This window comes from Ciconia boyciana, chromosome 7 (assembly GCF_034638445.1).
Source record: "Ciconia boyciana chromosome 7, ASM3463844v1, whole genome shotgun sequence".
In the NCBI taxonomy this organism is placed as follows: Eukaryota; Metazoa; Chordata; class Aves; order Ciconiiformes; family Ciconiidae; genus Ciconia; species Ciconia boyciana.
Genome location: NC_132940.1, coordinates 16,982,071 through 17,004,629, shown reverse-complemented (window position 1 = coordinate 17,004,629; position 22,559 = coordinate 16,982,071). Strand labels below are relative to the sequence as shown.

The following is a 22,559-nucleotide window of genomic DNA, read 5'->3' as shown; positions in this document are numbered from 1 at the left end:
GCTCCATAGTACCCTAGCCTGCACAGGCAAGGCTACATGAGTCGTTGTGAGCTGCTAAAATTTGCAAAGTGATGAGTGAATGGGGTGGTTATTGCTAGCAAGAACCACTGTTGGTTTCTCAAGGGATAGAAAAGTGACTCTAATTGAAAGTACTCATGTAATTTTATTAGTATCTATCATTCTGGCCTCGGTTTCCCTCTTGCATGCTTCATTAACTCGAGTAAATTCATTGCCTTTCTTACAGTCGTTACTGCCTCATGCTGGTGAAAGTGAGAAAAGCTTGAACTATAACTTGGTATTTGGATTTCCTCGAGTATTGGAGCATGAGGTGAACCGCAGGTTCCTGACTGTGTACAGTACTGGCTTATGTCTGATCCTGTTCCTTAATTAGTTGTCTTTTACTGCTAAATTGAGGGAGTCCTTCTTTTTCATTTTCCCTCTTTAGCATCAGTGCCTGCTGTTATGATTTTGGGATTTTTTTTTTTTGGTACCTTGAAAGGTGGGTCATTTCCCACAAGGATGTCACTTGGGAGCTTTTTAACTTTAAGCCCTGTCATGGGGTGGTTGTGCGAGGAAAGGTAGAAAGTTGCTGGCAGGAATGAGGCAGTGCAGGATGCAGCTTTTGGAAGGAATAAATCCTTGTTGTGTTCCTCCTCCTCCGTCCTGCAGGGGAAAGGAGGAGCTGAGAGAAATGGAAGAAAAGGTGTGAGACACTGCCTGCGTCTACACAGGAGGGATTTAGGGCTCTCTGGGGTAATAGAGGCACTTGCACAAGAGTATAGCCATATTCTTCATAGAGACGAGTGTCTTACCTCTGGACCTAAGAGGAGTGGGCAACACTGATGTGTTGGCTACGTAGCTAACTGCTTCGTAGACAAGGGTGCATTTGCCATATTCCAGTGTTTTCCCATTTGAGACTGGTTTTGTTGCACCTGTGCCCCAGGAATGCAGCCATGTCTGCTTGTATGGGGGATACAACACAAATGGATCGAGCTGGATGCAGCGGGCGAGATAGCTTGTTTGTTTATATGTCGTTTCTTGCCCTTTCATCTCCATAAAGCAGAACAAATCTGGCTTTTGACTATGAACTGCCAAATTTGGCCGAACGAGTCAGCAGAGCACAGCTTTCTGCATGCTCATGAGCATCTGACTGACTGAATGAATGATAGTTGTCTGAATGAATTGCGTTTATCAAGTTATGACAAATCAACATGTTTTCCCCTAGTTCAAGATTTATTTTTTCATTGCTGTGAACTGCAGTTACTGAGTGGTTTGAAAATGATTATTCCTTCTCTTTTCTTCCAAAGGGTCTGGAGTTGTACTTGCACACAGGGCTGATATACCCTCCACAGAGGTTTCTCCTCCAAGTCCCAGTCCTCTGAAAAAAAGCGGATCAATCAACTGGCCTTTCCCTGATAGAATTAAATCTCCCAGGACTGTGAGGAAGCTTTCCATGAAAATGAAAAAGCTGCCAGAGCTGAGCAGGAAACTGAGTGTCAAGGGAACTTCAAGCCATACTAGTTCAGATAACCCTTCTTCCCTACTGAAAGGTAGCTGCCGGGATACAAGCCATACAGTGTCTTTGCCATCTTCTGGAAACTCAACCACAGCTGCCAGCAGGAATGTGATAAGTCGTTACCATCTTGACAGCAGCGTGTCGTCGCAACACACCTACAAAAAGAAAAGCTCGAGGAGCTCCAAGTCATTCAACAAAGGTGGTTACCTCAGTGATGGCGACTCTCCCGAACTTATAACTAAATCAGGTAAACATGGGCATGAAACCAAGTGCGGGAAAGGAAAGGAGAGCCTTCCAAGTAACAGTGGTAAAACTGAAATAGATATCGATGCTTTCAGACACTATAACTTTTCTGATCAACCCAAGTGCTCTCAGTACATCTCTGGACTCATGAGCATTCACTTTTATGGTGCTGAAGACTTAAAACCACCAAGAATAGACTCAAAAGATGTCTTTTGTGCAATACAGGTTGACTCAGTAAACAAAGCAAGAACAGCCCTGCTTACATGTAGGACAACATTCCTAGATATGGACCACACATTCAACATAGAAATTGAAAATGCTCAGCACTTAAAGCTGGTGGTGTTCAGCTGGGAACCCACCCCGCGGAAAAATCGGGTGTGTTGTCATGGAACCGTGGCTCTTCCCACTCTCTTCCGAGTGACAAAGACACATCAGCTGGCTGTCAAACTGGAACCGAGGGGGCTTATCTATGTCAAGCTGTCGCTCATGGAGCAGTGGGAGAACTCTCTTGATGGTCTCGATGCAGATCGGGAGCCTGTGATGTTTGGGGTAGATGCTCGAAAAGTTGTAGAGAAGGAAAATGCGGGCTTGATGGTGCCACTTTTGATGCAGAAATGCATTCTGGAGATTGAAAAGAGAGGCTGTCAGGTACTGTGCATATTTTAATCTGTTTTGTTAATATTTCTGTGTTGGGATAGCTGTTGTTGCAGAGTGTGAGCAGTGAGTGGGAAAGGGGAAATTAAAAACACCTTTACATGTCACTTTTTTGCTTTGCTGCTCCTGTTTGAACATTAGTCATTGTAATGTGGGAAGAATAACAGGACTGTGAGAAATCAATGCTTCCAACTTGGCCTTTGTAGAGGAGATGCACCTTTGCTCACAGGAGATGCTCATGGTAGTGCTTTAGGACTAGGGATGGTTGGATGAACCTGCAGCCCCTAGCATGTAGTCACACTCAGAAAGCAGAGCTGAGATGAGAGCTTGAAAATGCCTGATTCCTGAGACGCGGGTCATTCCCTAAGGACGTATTGTATCTAAATGCAAAAATGAGTATAATGTTCCCTCCTACCTGAAACCAATGCATCGTGTGCAGTGACACAAAGTGATGAGGACATGTCTTTTGACAAAACTTTACCTATGTGTGTGCACTCTCAAGCCAACATGCCAAAGACTTGTCTCTGCCATCACTTTGTGCACAGCATTAAGATAAGGAGGAGATCCTGAAGGGCTGAATTAGTAGTTTCCCCATGCCACTGCTCCTTGCCTTTCTTCAGGTTGTTTTCAAAATTGGGACAGGAGATGAATGCTGTAAGGCAGCAGTGCCCAGTGTCTTCTCTTCACCTGATACAGTTTATTGGTTGATGCAACCTAATGGACAAAAATATGTATGACAAACAAGGTATGGAATCAAATCCTCAGTTACGGATGCTAGACAAGAAGTCTGTTAGGAAGGAAGATGCACAGCCCTAAGGACGGATGTCCCCCTTGGCAATTAACTTGAAACTGGTGGGAGGACTCTTGCATGCTGTTCCACAGCATGTGTGAGCCCTCAGTTTCTTTTCCACCTGTTCTTGCTCAGGTGAAATTGAGAAGTAATCACACCTACCACTGTTACTATTTTAAATTGCTGACAGGTTGGATGTAGTTCCAGGTGTTATGAGATTAACTCTGCTATTTATAACCTAGGTCATAAAATTTAGACAGAAATGGTATTTCTATGTAATTACTTTGCTGGAAGTCACTACTTCTAACAACTGCGTGACTCTTACTGTGAATGCTTCTCCTAACATTATGAAAATCAGTGGAAAAGAGAAGTTTTATTCTTTCCAGTGTGTGTCCCCCATGGTTTCAGCATTTTATTTTGGGTTTATTAGCACCTAGTCATGCAAATGATATTGGGTAATCAAGGCAACACTGGTAATGAAGCGATTGGGATCTGAATTGTCTGAATGTACCTGGTGCTTTTGAGCATGAAATCTAATTTGTGTATTTGCACAGGGAGAACCAAAAATGCAAAGTATACTGTTAACTTCTTGTTTTAACCACGTGCTTGTCTGACATTTTTTACTTTCCTATAGACTGCAGACTACTGTCGTAGTGTGTCATCTCCAACTGAATTTCAGACACGGCATTAGAAAACTTCAGAGTTTAAAAGAAATTGTCTTGGGCAAATACTAGATCATATTCAGTCTTGGGAAAGAGGGAGTACAGATTCCATTGGGTAACTTTCCATTTATTTAAACAGGAATTAATATATGGCCAGACAAACACTCTTTGCAAACCTAGATTCGCATGGTCTAAGTCAGGGAGTTTTGGGTCTTTGTTTTTTTTGTCTTTTGAGTCCATGGTAGTTTTGGACTAGCTATTTACTGCTCAGTATACCTGCCTATAAAGTTAATTAAAATAAAGTAAAATTAATATATTTAAGATTTAGTTCCTAATATCATAGGATTGCTTTGTATAAATGCTGTTGATGAAAATGAAAAGTAAATAATGATAAAATGCAAAATTTGAGTACATGAAAGCACATGATTGAATTAGTAATTCAGTCCTAGAGTGTTGTGGGTTTCATTTCTATCACCTTGAGCATGTTAAATAACCCCTGCTTTGCATAAAACTTTTAAGATAATTTGAAACACAGGCAAGTCAGCATCTTGTCATCTTTAAAACAACATCATACAGATGTAATAATAGAGTATTCATAATTCTTTTGAAACCCTGGTATCAAATAGTAAACAAAATTTAAATTTTATTTAGCTTATTCTGTATTTCTTTGTTTCCTAAGTTTGCATAAAAGCAAGGCACTAAATGATTCCATTTTAAGTCATGTTCTGTCAATAAAATACTGCTCAGCCTGTTCACTGTTACGGAAAACATTACTGTTATTAGCTTACTGCTTAACAGTCACAACTGTGTCTCTTGTGTAATGTTTGATAACTACATTATCATTTGATGTTAACAGTTTGTGCTGTTTGAGTTTTCTTAAAGTTTATTTGCAAACAATTGCCTGAACATGTTTGTTGCGCTTCCCAGATGAGACAAAGCATAATGTCAATTATTAGTTGCAGGAAAATAACTGATATGTGGCCGTTGTTTTTGCTCCTAGGTGGTAGGCCTGTATCGGTTATGTGGCTCAGCAGCGGTTAAGAAAGAGCTTCGAGAGGCATTTGAGAGGGACAGCAAGGCTGTTACTCTCTGTGAAAGCCAGTACCCAGATATTAATGTCATAACAGGTAATACATTTACTTGCTTTTCTTTTAATATAGAATTGTGCCATGTTCGTAAGGTACCTTTAAAAGGTGAAATTGTGCTCTGAACTAGTTTTCTGTTGTCCTTTAACAAGCTGTTAACTGCTGCTTTGTATTGCTAAAGGTTAGGAGAGAATGAGTGCAGTAACCTTGGGGCTGTGTAAATATGAAGCAGCAGTGATTTGGAGGGAGAAGGATATGGAAGGAGCCACTTTCAGAAACTGCTTTACCAGTTACAGAGGGAAGTGGGAGTCTGAAAGGAGCCGAGGTCCCCAGAGCAGGTTAAACCTCTGCTTTTGTTTTGTATTGGAGCAGATCTTGAAAAACTCGGTTGTGATCTGAGGCATGCGCTGTGCTGATTGCTCCCCTGCATGCGATCCAAGGGCCATCTCACATTGACCCATTGTCCTCCCTTTATGTTGGAGATTGCAGGATTTTTGGAAACAGGTTTGCCATAATCTTGTGCAGGCTAGTTATAGCTGCAGGAAAGTGCCTTCGTTTGATCATCTGCTTCTTTTAAAATGTAATTAAATAGCAGCTTTTTCCTGCTTACTGGAGTGGCCCTTTACTTGCTGTCCCGCAGCAAGCTCCTGGCAAAGGCGAGAAGGACTGGGAGTACAGTCTTAGGAAGCCTCTCTGCATCTTCATCAGCTCTTTACATGAGTGTTTACACAGGAGTTGCACTGCACAACTGAAGCAAGTTGTTGAGGGTTTTTTTGTTTGTTTGCTTAAAAGTGGAACAGTTTTATAACTATTGATACTTGTTATGAAACCAAAGTTGATCTAAAGCCAGGCATCACCAAGTAAAGCAATTGCTCTAGGAAATTAGGCAGGAGCATTTGTTTCCTATGTATCCAGGGATGGAAAATGTAACAACAGTAGTCAGGGTATAAATTTTCTGTGCCAAAGCCCTTTCTGTAACATCCAACATCCAGCTGTATGGGACAGTTGAGTTCTACCCTCTTGTTCTACCCTCTTTGGTGGTTTATTTCATTTCAGTGTATTGGGAATGAATTTTGTTCATTATACTTTATAATTATACAAAGTAGTGTCAGAAGATATTACAAGGTGATATTTACTGGGTTAAATAAACCTTTTCATTCATAATGTCCAGACAGTCGGTTCACCTTACTTGCCTTGGCTGGTTTCACTGTTGGGTTCAGCGTTGCTCACAAGTACCCGCGTTCCCAGCGGGTACTCTGATGGCATACACCCTTTATAAAAATGAGGTGTAGAGTAAAACTAAATAGTATAAAAGATCTTTTAAACTGGATAATTTTCTTCTCTTTACAAATAAATTAATGAGACAAAGTGGTGATAATTTCTAAGAGAAGATTGTTCCCTGAAATTATTGAAGTCCTGTTTTCTCCCTGATTTTGTAAAACAACTCAGAAGGGGTAAAAAAACCCCTCTGTTGCTTTCTGCCAAACAGCAGAAACTGCCTGATATTGACTTGTAAGCAGACAAATGGCAAACTGCTATTTGGTTAATGTAAACTTTTGGCTAATGGAAAACTTTGTAATTTTTTTAATAATAAAAATAGCATTGCACTCCCCTGATACAAGTAATCATTACAATAAAACAGTATTTGCAGGATTATCATGGGAAAGGGTATAGGAATTTAATTGTCACCCATATACAAAAGAACCGGTAACATTTCATAAGCATTTTGATTTTCCTGAGTACATTGTACACTCAGAACCAGCCATAACTGGCTGAAACTGAATACTGAAGTGCAGGAGAGCTCGGTACTGATGCAAAGCCCTGGAAGGGCAGTGACACAGTCTGACTGATCTTTCCATCACGAGTTTATGATGCAGTGGTTAAATAGAAAACTGTACTTCAATTTTTCGATATACATTGCTGCAAGCCTCATTGGTGATGGTGAACTTTTGGTGACTGTGCGGGTCCTGCTGGACTTTTGGTCCTTTTTTGGTTTGCACTACTGAAGGGTAATTTTTTGTTTCCGGAATTTGTATTCTAAGAGTGAAAAGACTACCAGCCTTGGTGTCTGTCTGATGGGAAGTCTGCTGGGTATGCTTTTGTATGTGCTATATTGCAAGAGGTGACTTACACGCTGCTTTCCTTGCAAGGAAAAAATAGTTTTAAGAAATTACATTTAAAAAAAAAAAATTCTTTCCCCTGGTTCCCTGCAGCTGTGCTGTGTGATTGCCTGTAGTGCCTGTGTTAGAATTGTGTTTGAAAGGACTGAGTGCAGGGGTCCTGCGTGAGCAAGGGGGAGAAGGGTTGTTTGCACCCGTAACTGCTGCTGACTAAACTGCAGCCCACTTTCTAATTAATTGTAAACAGTGTGGTCTGGGCTGAAAGGGGAACCTGCAATTTTTGCTGACAGACCCTAGGTACCCACTGTACTTAGTGCTAGGAATAAAAGAGCCCACAGAACCTCTCTCACATATGCTTAGGGAGCTGGGTCAAGGAGGAATGTTTCCCCTGATGTGTTACTGCTGTATTTGCGATGCTGAGGCTGGTGCACGATTCATACTTTTATAAGCCAAAACATGTGTTCCATAAAAGATGAATCCTCAGCATAAATCTTGGCTGATTTGGAGAGAAGTGCTGCCTTGTGTCCTTTTTGAAATTTGAGTAGCTCTGCTTTTCCAAAAGATTAAAAAGATTTTCTTTCTTTTGACAGCTCTCCAAAGGCTAAAGAATGAACATTTAATGATTAAATCTTGACTGAGAAATGCTCTTGGGATTGGCACAGGCTTACACACAGCCAAGCGTGCTCGTGGCTCAGACTGAAGCATGCAGCCAGTTTTCAGAACTGACCAGTAGTCATGTTGTTGCCTCACATCTGTTCGCATCCACGTGAATTCATATCTCTGCATAAAGCGTGCAATACTGTTAACAGTTCAGTGGGTCAGAAAAATGAGGAATTAATGAAGTGGATGGCAATTTCTGCTCACTGTCTAACTTTGTTGTGTGTGGTTGTGTCAAGGGGAATGTGCTAGTGGGCTGGCAGGAGCGGGAAGCATAGATTCATGGAAAAAAAATAACAGCAGCCTCTCACAGGGCTAATTTAGCTGAGTGAATAGCAAAAGGATTTAGAAAGGTCAAAGGGCATTCATGGCTCCCAAACTGTCCTGTTATTCAGGGTTAAACAGGAGAAAGTCTTTTGGCAGGTGGTAGTCCTATGACTGTGGATGCTATTACAGGAATTCCTATTAAATGATTATTAATAGATGGTTGTGAGTGTTTCAAAAGTATAAGCTGATTTGATTACGACATACCATTTCCTACTGTAAGCTGATTCTGATTTCAGCCTCCCCCTCCAAAAAAAACCACAGCTGAAACAGAGGTCCTGATAAAAGTCAGCATCTCTTACTAATGTTTTGCTTTCAGGAAAAGGAAAACATCCCAAACTGTGATGTACAGCACCAGCTTCTGCCACATGTGTCTCATAGATATTGTAACCAGTTAATCCACACATGGGACACGGGCCTCTAAAATGTAGGGAGGAAGAAAAATTTTCTGGGGAGGGGGAAATATGAGTAAGTTATTCAACAAAAACTAGCCACTTAAGTGGAGCAGTAAAAAAAGTGGCATATTCTTTTTAAAACAAACAAACAAAAAACCCCAAACCTCCAGAGGGAATATGTTTTCAGGAAAATATGTGGATGGTTGTTTGCATTTTTTATATTCCTGATGGGAGGTTTCCATTTCAAGCACAGGGTGAGCTGTTAGGTGCTGCGTGGTGGTCTGCAGAGAGAGAAGTTTTGCCTGGCTGCCCCGTGCCTGATGCTGCGGAGAGGGGTGGTCTGGCAGCTCCAGGGGGTGATGCTGCTTCTGTGAGTGCTGCTCGTGCAACATGGCTGGAATAGCTGCATTACTGCTAGGTGCAGTATTCTTTTTAAAATAAAAGTATTTGTACAGGTAGAAGCCAACTTTTACTTGCATTCTGCATGTGAACATGGCTGTGAAGGGGAAAATGTTAACTTTTGTTCCCTGTATTTTTTTAGAAATGACCTCATAACAAAGCCCACTGCTATACAGTTCAGTTTACAGCTAGGTTTATTGAGTTTATAAAAACTGTTGCTTTGTTAAATAGCACGGTGTGATGGTATTTGCTGTGAGCAGGGATTTTACAAGGCTATGAGGAGTGCATACTAAAAAATCTTCTACCTTTCCAACTTTGCCTTTTTGGAGGACAGGCTGCTTTGTTAATTGCAGTACCCGCTTTCAAAAAGTTTTTTTTAATCCACCATTTCTTCTTAACAAAGTATTTAAATTCAGTTGTGATCTAGTTAAAATGGGGAGATACTTGTGGCACAGAATGCATTTTTTTAAGGAAAATAAAAGCTGCCGGGAGGCAGGCTTGTTTCCTTCAAAGTTTTCTGTGTCAGTTGTACTGGTTATGTTGCTCCTGGATAGCATCCTGCTGTGTCCTTTCCAGGGGACTGCTGTTAGAAGCCTTCATGTTTTGGTTTTTCTAGTTATATTCTTACAGTCACTGAAACCCCACTCAAACTGAAGTATCAGCTGGCCTCTAAAGCCAGCTTACAAGAATGCAAATGCTCAATTCCTCCTTGTTTGTTTGCATCTGTGGAAGGAATAGGGGTTAATGAGGTGCTTGCCTGGTTGTTGCATCCCCTAGAAACAGCCTCTCCTCCAGCACCTCTCCAGCCTGCGAAACGGTGCAGTAGTCTGCAGCTGGGAGGGCTCAGGGCGTGGGTGTTTTAGCCAGCGTCTCCTGTGGATGTGAATTACAGTTGTCACAGTGGAAGCGAGCGGTGTGCTGGGGGGACAGAGTACCAGAGGCAGGGGGAGTTGGTGTTTCCCTCTTGAGGATGTCTGTCTGCTCTGCGCCTTGGTAGGTGAGAAAAGGCCGTGTGCTTTGCTCAGCGTGGCACTGGCACCAAGGTGTTTGCTCATAATTTCATAGCTGAAAATGCACTTGTGGTGGGTTGACTCTGGCTGGATGCCAGGTGCCCACCCAAGCTGCTCTATCGCTCCCTTCCTCAGCTGGACAGGGGAGAGAAAACAGAACGAAAGGCTCGTGGGTCGAGATAAGGACAGGGAGAGATCACTCGCCAATTACCATCATGGGCAAAACAGACTCAACTTGGGGAAAATTAATTTGTTACCAATCAAATCAGAATAGGATAATGAGAAATAAAACAAAATCTTAAAAACACCTTTGCCCCTCCCTTCTCCCCGGCCTCAACTTCACTCCCGATTTTCTCTACCTCCTCCCCCAGCAGCACAGGGGGACCGGGAATGGGGGCTGCGGTCAGTTCATCACACGTTGTCTCTGCTGCTCCTTCCTCCTCAGGGGAGGACTCCTCGCACTCCTCCCCTGCTCCAACATGGGGTTCCTCCCACGGGAGACAGTCCTCCATGAAATTCTCCAATGTGAGTCCTTCCCATGGGCTGCAGTTCTTCACGAACTGCTCCAGTGTGGGTCCCTTCCACGGGGTGCAGTCCTTCAGGAACAGACTGCTCCAGCATGGGTCCCCCATGGGGTCACAAGTCCTGCCAGCAAACCTGCTCCAGCGTGGGCTCCTCTGTCTCCATGGGTCCACAGGTCCTGCCAGGAGCCTGCTCCAGCACGGGCTTCCCATGGGGTCACATGGGCATCCCTTTGGGCATCTACCTGCTCTGGTGTGGGGTCCTCCACAGGCTGCAGGTGGAGATCTGCTCCACTGTCAACCTCCGTGGGCTGCAGGGGACAGCCTGCCTCACCATGGTCTTCACCATGGGCTGCAGGGGAATCGCTGCTCCGGTGCCTGCAGTACCTCCTCCCCCTCCTCCTTCGCTGACCTTGGTGTCTGCAGAGTTGTTTCTCTTGCATATTGTCACTCCTCTCTCCGGCTGCAGCTGCAGTCCCCCTTCTTAAATATGTTATCCCAGAGGCACTACCACCGTGGCTGATGGGCTCGGCCTTGGCCAGCGGTGGGTCCATCTTGGAGCCAGCTGCATTGGCTCTGTCGGACATAAGGGAAGCTTCTAGCAGCTTCTCACAGAAGCCACCCCTGTAGCCTCCCACTACCAAAGCCTTGCCACGCAAACCCAATACAACACTGAACAGAAAAATTAATTGCCAGTCGTTTATAAAGGAGGAGGTGTCATCAGGCTGTGAGGACTTTGGTGCTCGCAGTAGCTCCTTTCCTTGGGCAGGAGGTGGACTGCTAAGACCCCTTTCCTTATGTCTCCCTCGCCCCAGTCAGGAGGGGAACCCCAGGCAGAGCTGCTCCTGGGGTACCTGCGTGCACCCCTCTTCTCTGGATGCGGTGCACCTTCCTCCCCTGGTTTCAGTCCTTAGTTGGCCACAAGCCGCCTTGCGTGGGCTTGGAGAAGCTGTCAGAACTGTGAGGACAGAGGTGCTGGTGCCCCTGACCTCATGGGGACATTGCGAGATACCTCCTGCTTCAGAGCTGACCCTATGGGGAGCCCTCACGTACCTGTGGTTCACTGTGCCCTTTTGCTGTCGTCCTGCCATCCCTCGCTCCCGAGTGCGAGGCTTGTCACTGACACGGAGGATTTTCTCATGGGACGGGTGAAGCTGATGTGCCTTAGCACTCCCAAAAACGTGGGAAAGTGACTCTGCAGCTTGTTAAAGGCAACTGTTCTTGTGTCTCCTGTGAAGGCGTCCTAAAGGATTACCTGCGAGAGCTGCCCTCTCCCTTGATAACCAAGCAGCTCTACGAAGCAGTGTTGGATGCCATGGTGAAAAATCCCTTGAAAATGACAGCAAGTGGTTGTGAAAATGACCCGAGTGACTCTGAGCACACAGCAGCCCTGCTGGACTGCCTGCCAGATGTTGAGAAGGTGAGCGGTGTTAGCAGTTCAAGTGAATTGCATGCTTCAAAAAATAGAGGAACACTTTCACACTGGATATAAAATGTGTCAAAATGTGTACACCTGTTTTCTGACTTAACGGTCCACTTGAATTTTTGATGCTCTGCACCTTTGAAAATACTTCCATGCTGTCATTAATTGGAGCATCTGAACTGCTGGATTTATTCTAGTTTGCATTTTATATTATCTCTATAAACCTGAATGAAAAGCTGCGATCACTACTTTTACATTGTTAGATGGGAGATTATTCCCGTGTGGTGTCCTGTTCCATTTCTGTGGAGCTTTCTGATCTGTATGTCCTAATTACATAGGCAAATGCTTTCCTCTTTCCTAAGCATGTGCAATAAAGCCTTAGCTTCCCATAGTGTGCAGTGTAATAATGCTGTGCGCCATTACCTGCCAAATTCACCTCTGTAGAAAACCACAGTTAGCCCCTGGGAGAGAGTGAGCGAGTAGCCTGCGCAGTACCCAGAAGTTACCTGGAAGCTTGTTCTGATGCTGAGGTCATATGGAGGGTTTCTTTATTTTCTAATGTACCTGGGTCATCTGTACTGCTTCTGCAGCTTCTCTCACCTCCCTGATGTCCCCTTTCCACTGTGAGAAAACTCATCCATGTAAAACTGAGATCAGGTAAGAAACAAGCTGAATTTTGCCAGAAAGTCTGTCTTAACTAGTCTGCTCTGTGATAGTCTAACACAGCTTTTTTAATTCAGCACTTAGATGTTCCATTGATGGATGTCGGTAGAAAAACCATAGCTATCAGCCTTGATCTTACCCCTTTAGAGCAGCGACATTAGGATGTCAACACGACCTTCGTCTAGTGTTTTGGTTCCTGAGCAGTATTTTGTTCTTTTAGGCTACCCTGAAGATGCTGTTGGATCACCTGAAGCTGGTGGCTTCTTACCATGAAGTAAATAAGATGACGTGCCAGAATTTAGCTGTATGTTTTGGGCCTGTGTTACTGAGCCAGAGGCAGGAGACCACCAACCATAACAACAGAGTCTTCACAGACTCGGAAGAGCTTGCTAGTGCCCTGGACTTCAAAAAACACATAGAGGTTCTTCACTATTTACTCCAGCTGTGGCCAGGTACTGTTTCATGAATCTGATCAAGGGAAAATGTCAAACCGTTGCTGTATGTTTTTACTGTGTGACAGTGTACGTTAATTCACAGGATGACTGAGCAGCATCAGAATTCTTAAAACATGAGGTACTATGGCACCACCTATTAATCTTAAAGAAATCATGTCTATTCCTAGAAATGAATGTGCGCTAGCAGACAAAGTGCGGGATAGGCACATGAATGTGTAGTCTCTTAGTAGTTCATAATCAAACTATGTAAGATGTATGATCTTGCTGTTAATTAAGGGGTTTTTATGATTACAAAAAAGTATAGGAATCTACACTGTATTGTTATTACGCAGGTCATCTTAAACAGTCTCTGCTCTACTTAGCCAGTAATAGTTGTTAAGTTTTTATCTAGAGATTTATTTTAAATTTGTAAGGTGGGGTTTTTGAGGGGTCTTTTTTGTTTTGTTTTTTATTTTAATTATGAGAGAGAATTTTTGGGGTAGGTTTAATCCTTTCTTGGCTAAAACTATGAAGTATCAGGACAAGTGAAGCAAATGCAAAAGAAGAGAGTTGACTGTAAGCTCACTTGACCAGCATAGTGTAATTGCCAGGTTTGTGAATAGCCCACAGAAGTCTTTCAAGTGCTCGCATGTTTCTTGTGGTATATCAGATACTGATTGGTATAAAGAATATTCTGGGTGAGGCAGTGATTTCAGCCATCGTGGCCTACTTCTTCGTTCCTCTTACAACAGTTTGCACCCGGGGAGTATCACTAGGCTCCTTCCTGCTGCCACAAACCTTGTTGGCGAGAGCCGCTGTGAATCAGGGCATGTTGCAGCTGTGCGGGCTGCAGTGGTCAGCCAGCCCCTGCCTTTATCTCTTAGCAATGGGAAAGATGAGTTTACAGAAAAAGTCAATGTAGACAACTAATGTACTGGATGGAAAAAAACCCCAATAAGTATAGTCTCAGTCATGTTGTCTAATCCCCCCCCGTAAGTCTGATTTATAATGGTTTGCTTGCATTAGACATTGCTAGCCCCTCTGCTCTGATTTTCAGCTGAGCGGGTGAGTTGCTTTCCAGCAGCTGAGGCTCAGGTGCTGAAAGGATGTCACTGGCTGGGCAGCTTGAAGAGCTGCTTGTGGATGATGTAAATGACAGTGCTTCTTACATTTTTTCCATACTCTGCTGACCTGATAGTGGCCGTGCCCTGGAGTCACCTCCAATGACAGCTGACCCTGCAGCTGTAACAAGTGCATGCTGACCACGCTCAGGGTCAGCACCGCCGGGAAGCTGCCGGCTGTTGACTCTGCTCACTTGCAGCCTCACGGAAACCTTCTCTGCCTGAAAATAAGAGCAAGAGGAGAGTTCGTTTGACATATGGTACAGCTTCATGATGGGCTTTAGGCAATTGAGGACACTTCTGCTCCCTTGTCAGCTGCAGCTGGGCAGCCCCGAAGCTGCTGACCACCAAAAATGAAAAGGAGCTTTCAGTCAGGTCAGTGAGTCAGCACAGGAGAGATGGGAAACATGGGTGGAGGAAGAGGGAGACCAAGAGCTGTTTGGGCAGCAAATACTGCACAGGAGCTAATCATGAAACCCTGGGGATAGCTTATGGCATGGCTGCTGTGGGGAAAAAAAAGCAAGTAGAGGGAGCTCTGCCCATAGGAGTGTGCATTGCTGTAAAGGGGCAGGAGTAGGGTAAGTAGTAGAATTTTCACCTTGAAGAGAAAACCGAATGCTATCCCTCAGCTTGCAAGAACTGTGCAGGACAATGTGCTAAAAGGGAGGTAAAACACGAATGCAGAGACGTGAGCAGGCGCACACCATATGGTGTAAACAGAACAGTTGGACCCAATGGAAGGATCACAGTCTGGTCCCTAACATTTAATCTCCTGTAGACTGAGACAGCTTGATAATCAACATGTTGTGCAATACTTCAATTTCCGTATTTTTCCAGCTGAAAACAAATAGTCCTTGTTTGGTTAGACCATGTAATACTGGCAAGTTATTGTTAACCTATGGCCCTTTGTCTTAATGGAGCATAGTCTAAACAGAAGGGCTTTTGTTATCGTAAGGAGGGGGGGAAGCAGTGATAGTTATTGCATGTTACTATGCAAGATGTAAAGTAAGACTAAAATCCCCTGGAGAGACCTGTAATGCAGACCCAGAAGGAGAAGCATTGGGCACATCTTAGGACTGAGCCTTTGTGCTTGTGTGTGAGGAGTCTAACAAGGAGTGGGTAAGACTGTGAACTGCACGGGTTTGCGTGCACCACGTTTTCAATGGCGAATGGGAATAGAAAGTTTCTGCTTCCAATTATAAGAGGTAATGGTCTGTTTAGAAGAAAAAGAAGTTTTGCAGCTCAGACATTTAATAGGCACAGGTCAGTAAAAATATTTGTGCTGTTTACTGTAGGAAGCCGGTAACAGTGGAGGAGACTGTTAGTAACTTATGCTGTATAATCGTGAGCTCAGGTAACATGACCATCAATCCTGTTTTGAGTGTACGTCTGACACGGGATTGTGGCTGCTTAGAAAAATAATGCATAATGCAAATGAGCTTCTTTTAATAGTGCAGAACACCAGGGCAAAAAGATAAACACAAGAGTTCAACTCTTGGTGCGTCTTGAGCTTCTCTAGGTGTTCCTCCATGGTGGTATTTTTGTTGTGTTTTAACCTCTTTTGCTGTGCCTGCTTTCTGTTACTCTTTTAGCCTGGACGAAGTGTGTGAGCTGAGCTGTGTGCTTTTCTTTGACCCAGAGCCAGATGGTAATTAACTCATGCAGCGAATTTAATCGGTGCTCTGGGAGTTTCTACTTTTAGATAGGCTTCTCTCCATTGCAGTTTGAATCTGGCATGAATCTTCAAAACTGAGCTTTTACAGTAGTTTTTCTAATTGTTTTATATCAAACAGCAGCAGAAAACATAGTAGTGGAATGTGTTGGCTGTAAGCTTGCATGTATTCGTGCATGGTGTTAGCGAGTGACGTCGAGGGAGGAGAGTGGGCATCTGTCGTGGACTTTTCTTGTTGCAATATGGATTCAGCCCTGACTCTGGTTTAACTTCTCTTCTCTTCTAGTACATCACTCGCCTGCCAAAGAACCAGCACATCTGAATGCATTTCCCGAGCACCCATCCTCCCTGAATTACCTGAGACCCAAGAGGCAGAGACCTCAGATGCTGAATCTGAGCAGTACCGAGATGTCTGGGGTTCTCAGACCAAGACCAGCAGGTCTAGACAGCCCGTCAAGCAACCGCTACGCTGGAGACTGGAGTAGTTGTGGGGAGAACTACTTCTTAAACCCGAAAGACTGCCTGAGTGAAGCAGACTATGATGACGTCCCTTCAGAAGACACAGAGAGCGGGGATGACGGCAGCAAAGCCGAGGAGTCGGATGCCCCGGTAAGACAGCTGCAGTCCATCCCCGGAGAGCACACGTTTCAGAGCTATTTGACAATGCAAGCAATAGACTCTGCGGTGGATCACAGAGCAAACCTCAAAGACCTGCAGGAAAGTATCGATACTCTGATAGGAAACCTGGAAAGGGAACTCAACAAAAACAAGTTAAATATGAGTTATTAAATCCTGTCCTGCATGACGCCTCCTCCTAGTGCCTCCATGCCCCTCACCGGGCTTCCCACAGCTGTGTGAGGAGAGATGGTGCCCTTGAACACCTTGTGGTAAGGCCACGGCCCACCATGAATTAACGAATTTTAAGCCATTCCGTTACGTTTCTGCCTTTTTGTTAGAAGGTGTTGGCCTGATTCTGGTGTTGGAGACAACCTTAGAGACCATGAGGTGATTCCACATAGTGGCATTTCTCCCTAAACATACTATGCACTTAGGCAATCTGGGCAATACCTGGCAGAAGATAAAGCAATACCTCTGCTGTCGGCGGCAGCAGAACTCCTCATTCCTGAAACCCTAGCTGCGGTACAGATCTTCCTCTTGGAAGAGGATGAACGCTGCTTGGCCTGACTTTTGCAGAATGGACTTCAGATAGACTCGTTTTACTATATATGCAATGGCTGCTATGAAAAATGCTTTATATATATAATATTTATATATAAAGTTTTAATTGTACAAATATTAATGTATTCCTGTATTAACACTTTTCAATAATTATTTAAACAAGCAAAAATTAAATATTTTTCTAACCTTGTTTGTATATATCTATGTGTAAAAGTGCATGTGTCTGTAGCCACCTTTGGAAAGGAGAGGTCTCAGAATTACGAAATGTCCCCGTTTCTAGGAAGACGTGTTCAGTGATGCCAGGATGAAGTTACCCGTTGGGTAATACAGCGTTTGATTTATGCATAGAAACACGGCCAGAGAGAAAGCAGGGTGAATGATTAATATAAATGACTTTGTGTTGCAGGGGCATCAGTTCGCAGGTGTTGACTATTAACTTTCTCTCTCACACACCCACCACCCTTTCTCTATTTTTTTTCCTTCTTTTTTTGGTTTGTTTTTTTCCTCCATGTTTTTTTCATATATAAAGAAGGTCTGGAAGGTATTTACTTTTCAAAAAATACTTCTGGTTTGTCCTTGTAACCTGTTACTTTATTCTTGACATTTCAATACTTTTTTTTTTTCTCTCTAGAGTTTCATGTATTTTTGTTGAGGTACCTTTGTCTGGCAGCTGGTAGTTAGATGTGTTTGAGCCTTCTCTGAAGGGCTGTGGCTATGGAGATGCAAGACTCAAATTCTGCACAAAGGCAGTTACTTTTTTCTCTGAATCTTTTTTTTTCCTTTTGAAATTAATCTCCCAAAAATGGAAACCTGCATTGTTACATGAGGTTGAATGGGTTGAGTGATGTTACTCTTGGGGAGTTTGGGTGGGGTTGCAGTTTGCTGTGACCTTACTAGATTCAGCTATCACCATCTTCTCAGATCATCTTTTATCTTTAGTCATTTATGGTGAGCAATTAAACATTTCATGTTAAGGAAACACATTCTTGGTTTAATGAAAAATAGTTACCAAATTGCATACAGCTGTTTTGATAGTCACTCTAACCAAAAGGAGATACAGACTCATTCCTTCCCCTTCACAGGTCACCCCCCAGTGAGGAAGGGGGGATTTGGGCAGGTGAGGGCGAGAGGGTTATGTGTTTGAGAGGTCAAACACCGAGTTGCTGTCAGCTGGCAGGGTAGAACTTAATTCTCTTCATCTTTTTGGTACAATGTTGGCATCCCGCCATGGCTTTCCATTCACCCTGTGGGTAAGTGCTTTTCTGCTAACCTGTACTTCCTTATATTGCTTAATTGAGGAGTTATTTATTTACAGTAGCAAGGAGTTAAGAATTGCTATGGCAAACTTCACCCCTCTTTTTTAAGGAATTATTTTAGCATGGTTTCAAATGGTTTATTCAATCTCATTAATTTATTTTTTATAAGTGTTAAAAGATGCAAAACAATTATTGCAATATAATGATAATGTATGAAAATGTAAATTTAACCTGAAGCATTTATCAATAAATTGATGTATTTTTTTAAACTTTTATACCTACAGAATATGCATACTTTTTAAACTATAAATTTAAATTCTAAATAAAATTTGAATTAAGAACAAAATTTGACTAAGTCTAGTTAGTGATTATTTAAACCTGTCTAAGCTGATGCCATCCATTTGCACTGGCTGCACATGTGAACTAATCCCATAAAGACATTTAGCTTCTCAGAAGATGTTTTGTTCTGTTGTCATTTCTAGATTGACCCAACATTTCAGTTACATAATTAAAAAGAAAACCAAACCACTACTCAAATCCAAAAGGAATAATATTCTGAGGAAGTTGTCAAACCGGTGTTGTGGCAGCATTTCTTCTTTTTCTATTGCAGGATGCTGATGCTTTTGAACATAGCCTGGCTTCTGCACTGGGTGTGTAGGTGTATTAGCACTAGTTGAAAGATGTTTGCATTTAAAGTTATTTGATAAATGATATATTAAGTTTTCATTGTCTATAATAATCTAGATGATGTAAGTGAGCACCTTTTGAATGAGCGTAAGCTTTCTCTGCAGGAGGGGTCTGTTACTCAGTGCAGCAGTGTGCTGCTCTGTCAACTTTAATATTTTAACCTTACAACAGGGGAAATTAATGGCTTGATAAACTATTAATGTTAATCTAATTAATTAAAAAAGAGTAGAGTATTGGTATTATTCAAATGAAACATTTGCTGTTAATCTAGTTACAAAATGTGTTCTACAAGTTGTTATATCTTAGAAATCATATTTTAATGAGACATTTCCCACGTGGTATATTTGTTATATGTTGTCCCTTATATATATTCTTATAGATATTATTATATTTCATATAATTATTTATATAATCTGGTCAAGCTGCATCCTTCTTATGATTGTTACAGATTTTTAAGGAACAGGATTAGTGTGGGAATTGCCCTAATCTAGAAACTCTAAATTGGGAGATTAAAACAACCTGCTTCTACTAAAGTAGTAATGAACATTTTTTAATACAAAAGAGCAGCCTCGGGCTGTGTGGGCTTTGCAGAGTAGAGCTCCTGTCGAACCCTGTGGGCACAGCCAGGAACTTCTCGTACTGTACTAACCTTTGTTGTCTCCTTGGTGTAACTCAGTTTGACATCAGGAGCAGCTCCTGTTCTGCAGGGGCTCTTACCACTGCTAGAAGAGGTTAAAAGCAGAGGGCAGGGCCTGCAGTTGAGTTCAGAGAGCAGGTGTCCTTGGAGTGTATGGACTTCCTTCAGGTGTGACCTCTGCTTCCCAGGTAAAGAAAATGGATGCAGGTGCTCTTACAGAAACAGTTCCAAGACTTGCACCAAAATCTCATACAGATTGTTATACCCAGGTACAGGCCAGTGATGGCCATATGCTGGGCTGGGTAGCAACCAAGAATTGTAGGTTGTAGTCCCCAGGGAAAAGCAGAAATGCATGTGTAGGTCTGTGCAACTCTGCTGCCAAGCGTTACAGATATGATACACTTAGGTGAGTTCAGGAATGGACTAGGCCCATTTGTAGAGTTTTAATCCATTGCTGTTTGTTTAAACAGGATTGTCCAAATGCTGTTTGGGCTGTGTGGCTGATCCAGCTGACACTGAATCGCTTCTCCCCCTTTTTCAGCTTCCCAAAGTCTTAAAATAATCCAGCTTATTACAGGAGCATGCAAGAGATGGGTAGGGATGGTGTGAGATGTGGAGTAGAGGGGGTGGCAGCATGACCTCGGGCTGGCTTAAGCCGCCAGGGACCTACATCCTTAGAAACTTCAGATCATTAGATTTGTCTTTCCCAAATGCATAACGTATGTGTATGTTTATTAATGTACCAGGCAAGAAATGTAGTTGCAGCTATTCAGATGTGTTCTAAAAATGGAAACAGCCCCAACAGGAGGAGATACTGGGTTTTACAGAATAAATCTATAAATCTGATGAGCCAGACACACATCTGGTATTTCTGCTGCCAGATCTTAACCCCTTCAGCTTCCTCCCCATCCCAAGGTATAGTGTTCTCTTAACAGTAAAAATGTATTTTGATGTAAGAAGTCTATATCTCAAATTCTGGAGCTAGTAACAGTTGAAAGATGGTTTTTTGGGGTGGGGAGAGGACCGCTGTTAGGCTTCAGTGTAACTATGATGCATTTGTTTTAAAATGTCATCCTACACAATTAATTAACTGTTTTCATTCTGTTTGACTTTTTTAGAGCCATGCAGGAAACCCTATAATTTGTCTTAACAAAATCTGCTAGACGAAATTAACCTGTGGAGCAGTCTGCCATGAGATAATGCAAAGCTGACCCTACAGGTATTCGAATGTCTAGGATTGCATTAGAGAGGATAAAAGATCGTGATGGGATGTATAATCTCATGCACCTGGTGTCATTTGGGAACAGAGATGAGAAGGAAAATGGCTCTCAGGAAAGCTACTCCCTTTCCACTGGGGGATTCCTGCAGCTCCCCAGGGATTCCTGCTTTGCTCTGGGGAGGGAGGGGGGCTCATCAGCAGAGCCCTCATCTGCTGCCTCCTTGTCCTCACTGTTAGGAAAACCCAGCAGAAATCCAGCTGTCTTCTGGAATACTTTCTTAATCAAAACTCTCAGAAGTGCCTCTGTGGTGGGGAACAAGGCTCACATTGAGGCTGCCGCCTCTTCTGGATTGTAGTGACAGAGCTGCAGTGGAGGGGAGATGGTTGGGCTTTCCAGGTAAGCCATGACCGTATGGTTGACTTCAAGGTATATGCAGTTTGCAGCCCTGTTAATCAAAAATCTGTGGAGGATGATCTGAGGTGGTGTTCTAACAAAGTCCAGGCCTGATAACAGACAGCTGAGCTTTTTAATTAGTCGGTTGTGGGATATTTACATGTCTGTATGGAGCAGGCTGTTAGTTAAATATTGATTTAGCAGAGGAGCTGTGTTCTCTTCCTGTTTGAGCTCTGACTGCAAACACTGTGCTACAGGTGGTAGGGATGTCCTTGTTGAGTTTTCCTTGGTTTTATTTTAGAGGTAGTTTAATATGAGGGGCAAGGAATATTACTATAATGTTTAAACTTCAAACTAAATATCTCACCAAGCCTCTCTTAAATCTGACCAAAGTTCAATCAAAGTGGTAAAAAGTACGTGATGGGGAGATTCTGGCTGTAGAAAATTGAAAGGGCATGTTTTTAACACTGCCTAAAACCAATTTGCAATGTTTATTTCAGGACACAGGAGGCTTACACTGCTCCTGTTTCATATTTGGCTACGCTTTACTCTGGCAAAGCAGAGCACCAGGGCTGGCTATCGCTTGTCAGGCAAAGATCCTCTCTGCAAATCCCCCGTGTGTCAGTTGTCTTTTGTACTTTAGTGTCTACTGTGACCATATGGACATTTGTTTGACAGAGTCTGTGACCCTCAAACAGTTTGGTGAGTCATGGAAAGAGTGAACTCACCCGTATAGAGTTTAATCTGTCCTCCTCTGATAGATTTAATTTCCGCTTGACAGGCTCTGCTCAGTTACATGGTGTCTGACTTGGCTATGGAAACTGAGCAGCCAGCAGAACACTGCTTACGAAAGAGTCGTCTCTGTGGATGGAGGATGAATATTAACATTCATGAGCTGTTACTCATTTACGCTGGTAAATATTAAAACTTCTGTATAACACTGTTTGATCTCTCTCAAGAATGATTGTCTTTTGACAGAAATGCACACACTCAACAGCCACCGTGAGCTTGGTAAAAGCTGTTTGTTCTAAATAATACTGATTTCTTCGAGGGATCAATATATTTTAATGGCTTTGGTTTCCTGTTTGTGAGCATTTGCCAGGCTTAAGTAACAATCGTTTTCTAATCTGATGATGGCAAGTAAAAGTAGTTTAGTCTGCGAAGTTTGAAGGGTTTATGAATAGTGTGGTCAGATCTATGCTTTTGGTTCAGCAGTCCCTGAAATTTGTTTAGTACTTTATATGATCCTCCATTAGTGTATCAACATATGGATTCTCCAAAGGTGCAAGGGGGTCACCTATCATTTAAGTGTAGTAAGTAATAAATAGAAGACTTAATAGCATGGTGAATATTTGCTGTGGCTGCATTTAAGGGAACAGAACCAGGTTGCTGTGTTGAGGCAGCACTGATGTTGACTGCATAAGCAGTAGCATTATATGATACCTTTTGAGCGTTGTGGCAGTCTTCTTGGGATAGGTCCTCTTGTAGCAGTGATGGC

General features: G+C 42.9%; 1 protein-coding gene across 2 annotated transcripts in view; it reads left to right on the top strand.

Moving 5' to 3' along the window:
• Window positions 1–18,394, top strand: part of SYDE2 (synapse defective Rho GTPase homolog 2) — a 31,883-nt gene extending 13,489 nt beyond the window's left edge. Inside the window, exons 3-8 of one of the 2 annotated variants that reach the window (XM_072867862.1) lie at window positions 1,308–2,407; window positions 4,866–4,992; window positions 11,615–11,796; window positions 12,683–12,914; window positions 15,313–15,371; window positions 15,976–16,115. In XM_072867862.1, the coding sequence (XP_072723963.1) occupies window positions 1,308–2,407; window positions 4,866–4,992; window positions 11,615–11,796; window positions 12,683–12,914; window positions 15,313–15,323 (1,652 nt within the window). In that variant the 3' untranslated portion in view covers window positions 15,324–15,371; window positions 15,976–16,115. Of the gene's footprint in view, window positions 1–1,307; window positions 2,408–4,865; window positions 4,993–11,614; window positions 11,797–12,682; window positions 12,915–15,312; window positions 15,372–15,975 lie in introns of both variants that reach the window. The other variant, XM_072867861.1, reaches the window with a different exon arrangement.
• Window positions 18,395–22,559: the final 4,165 nt, after the last annotated feature.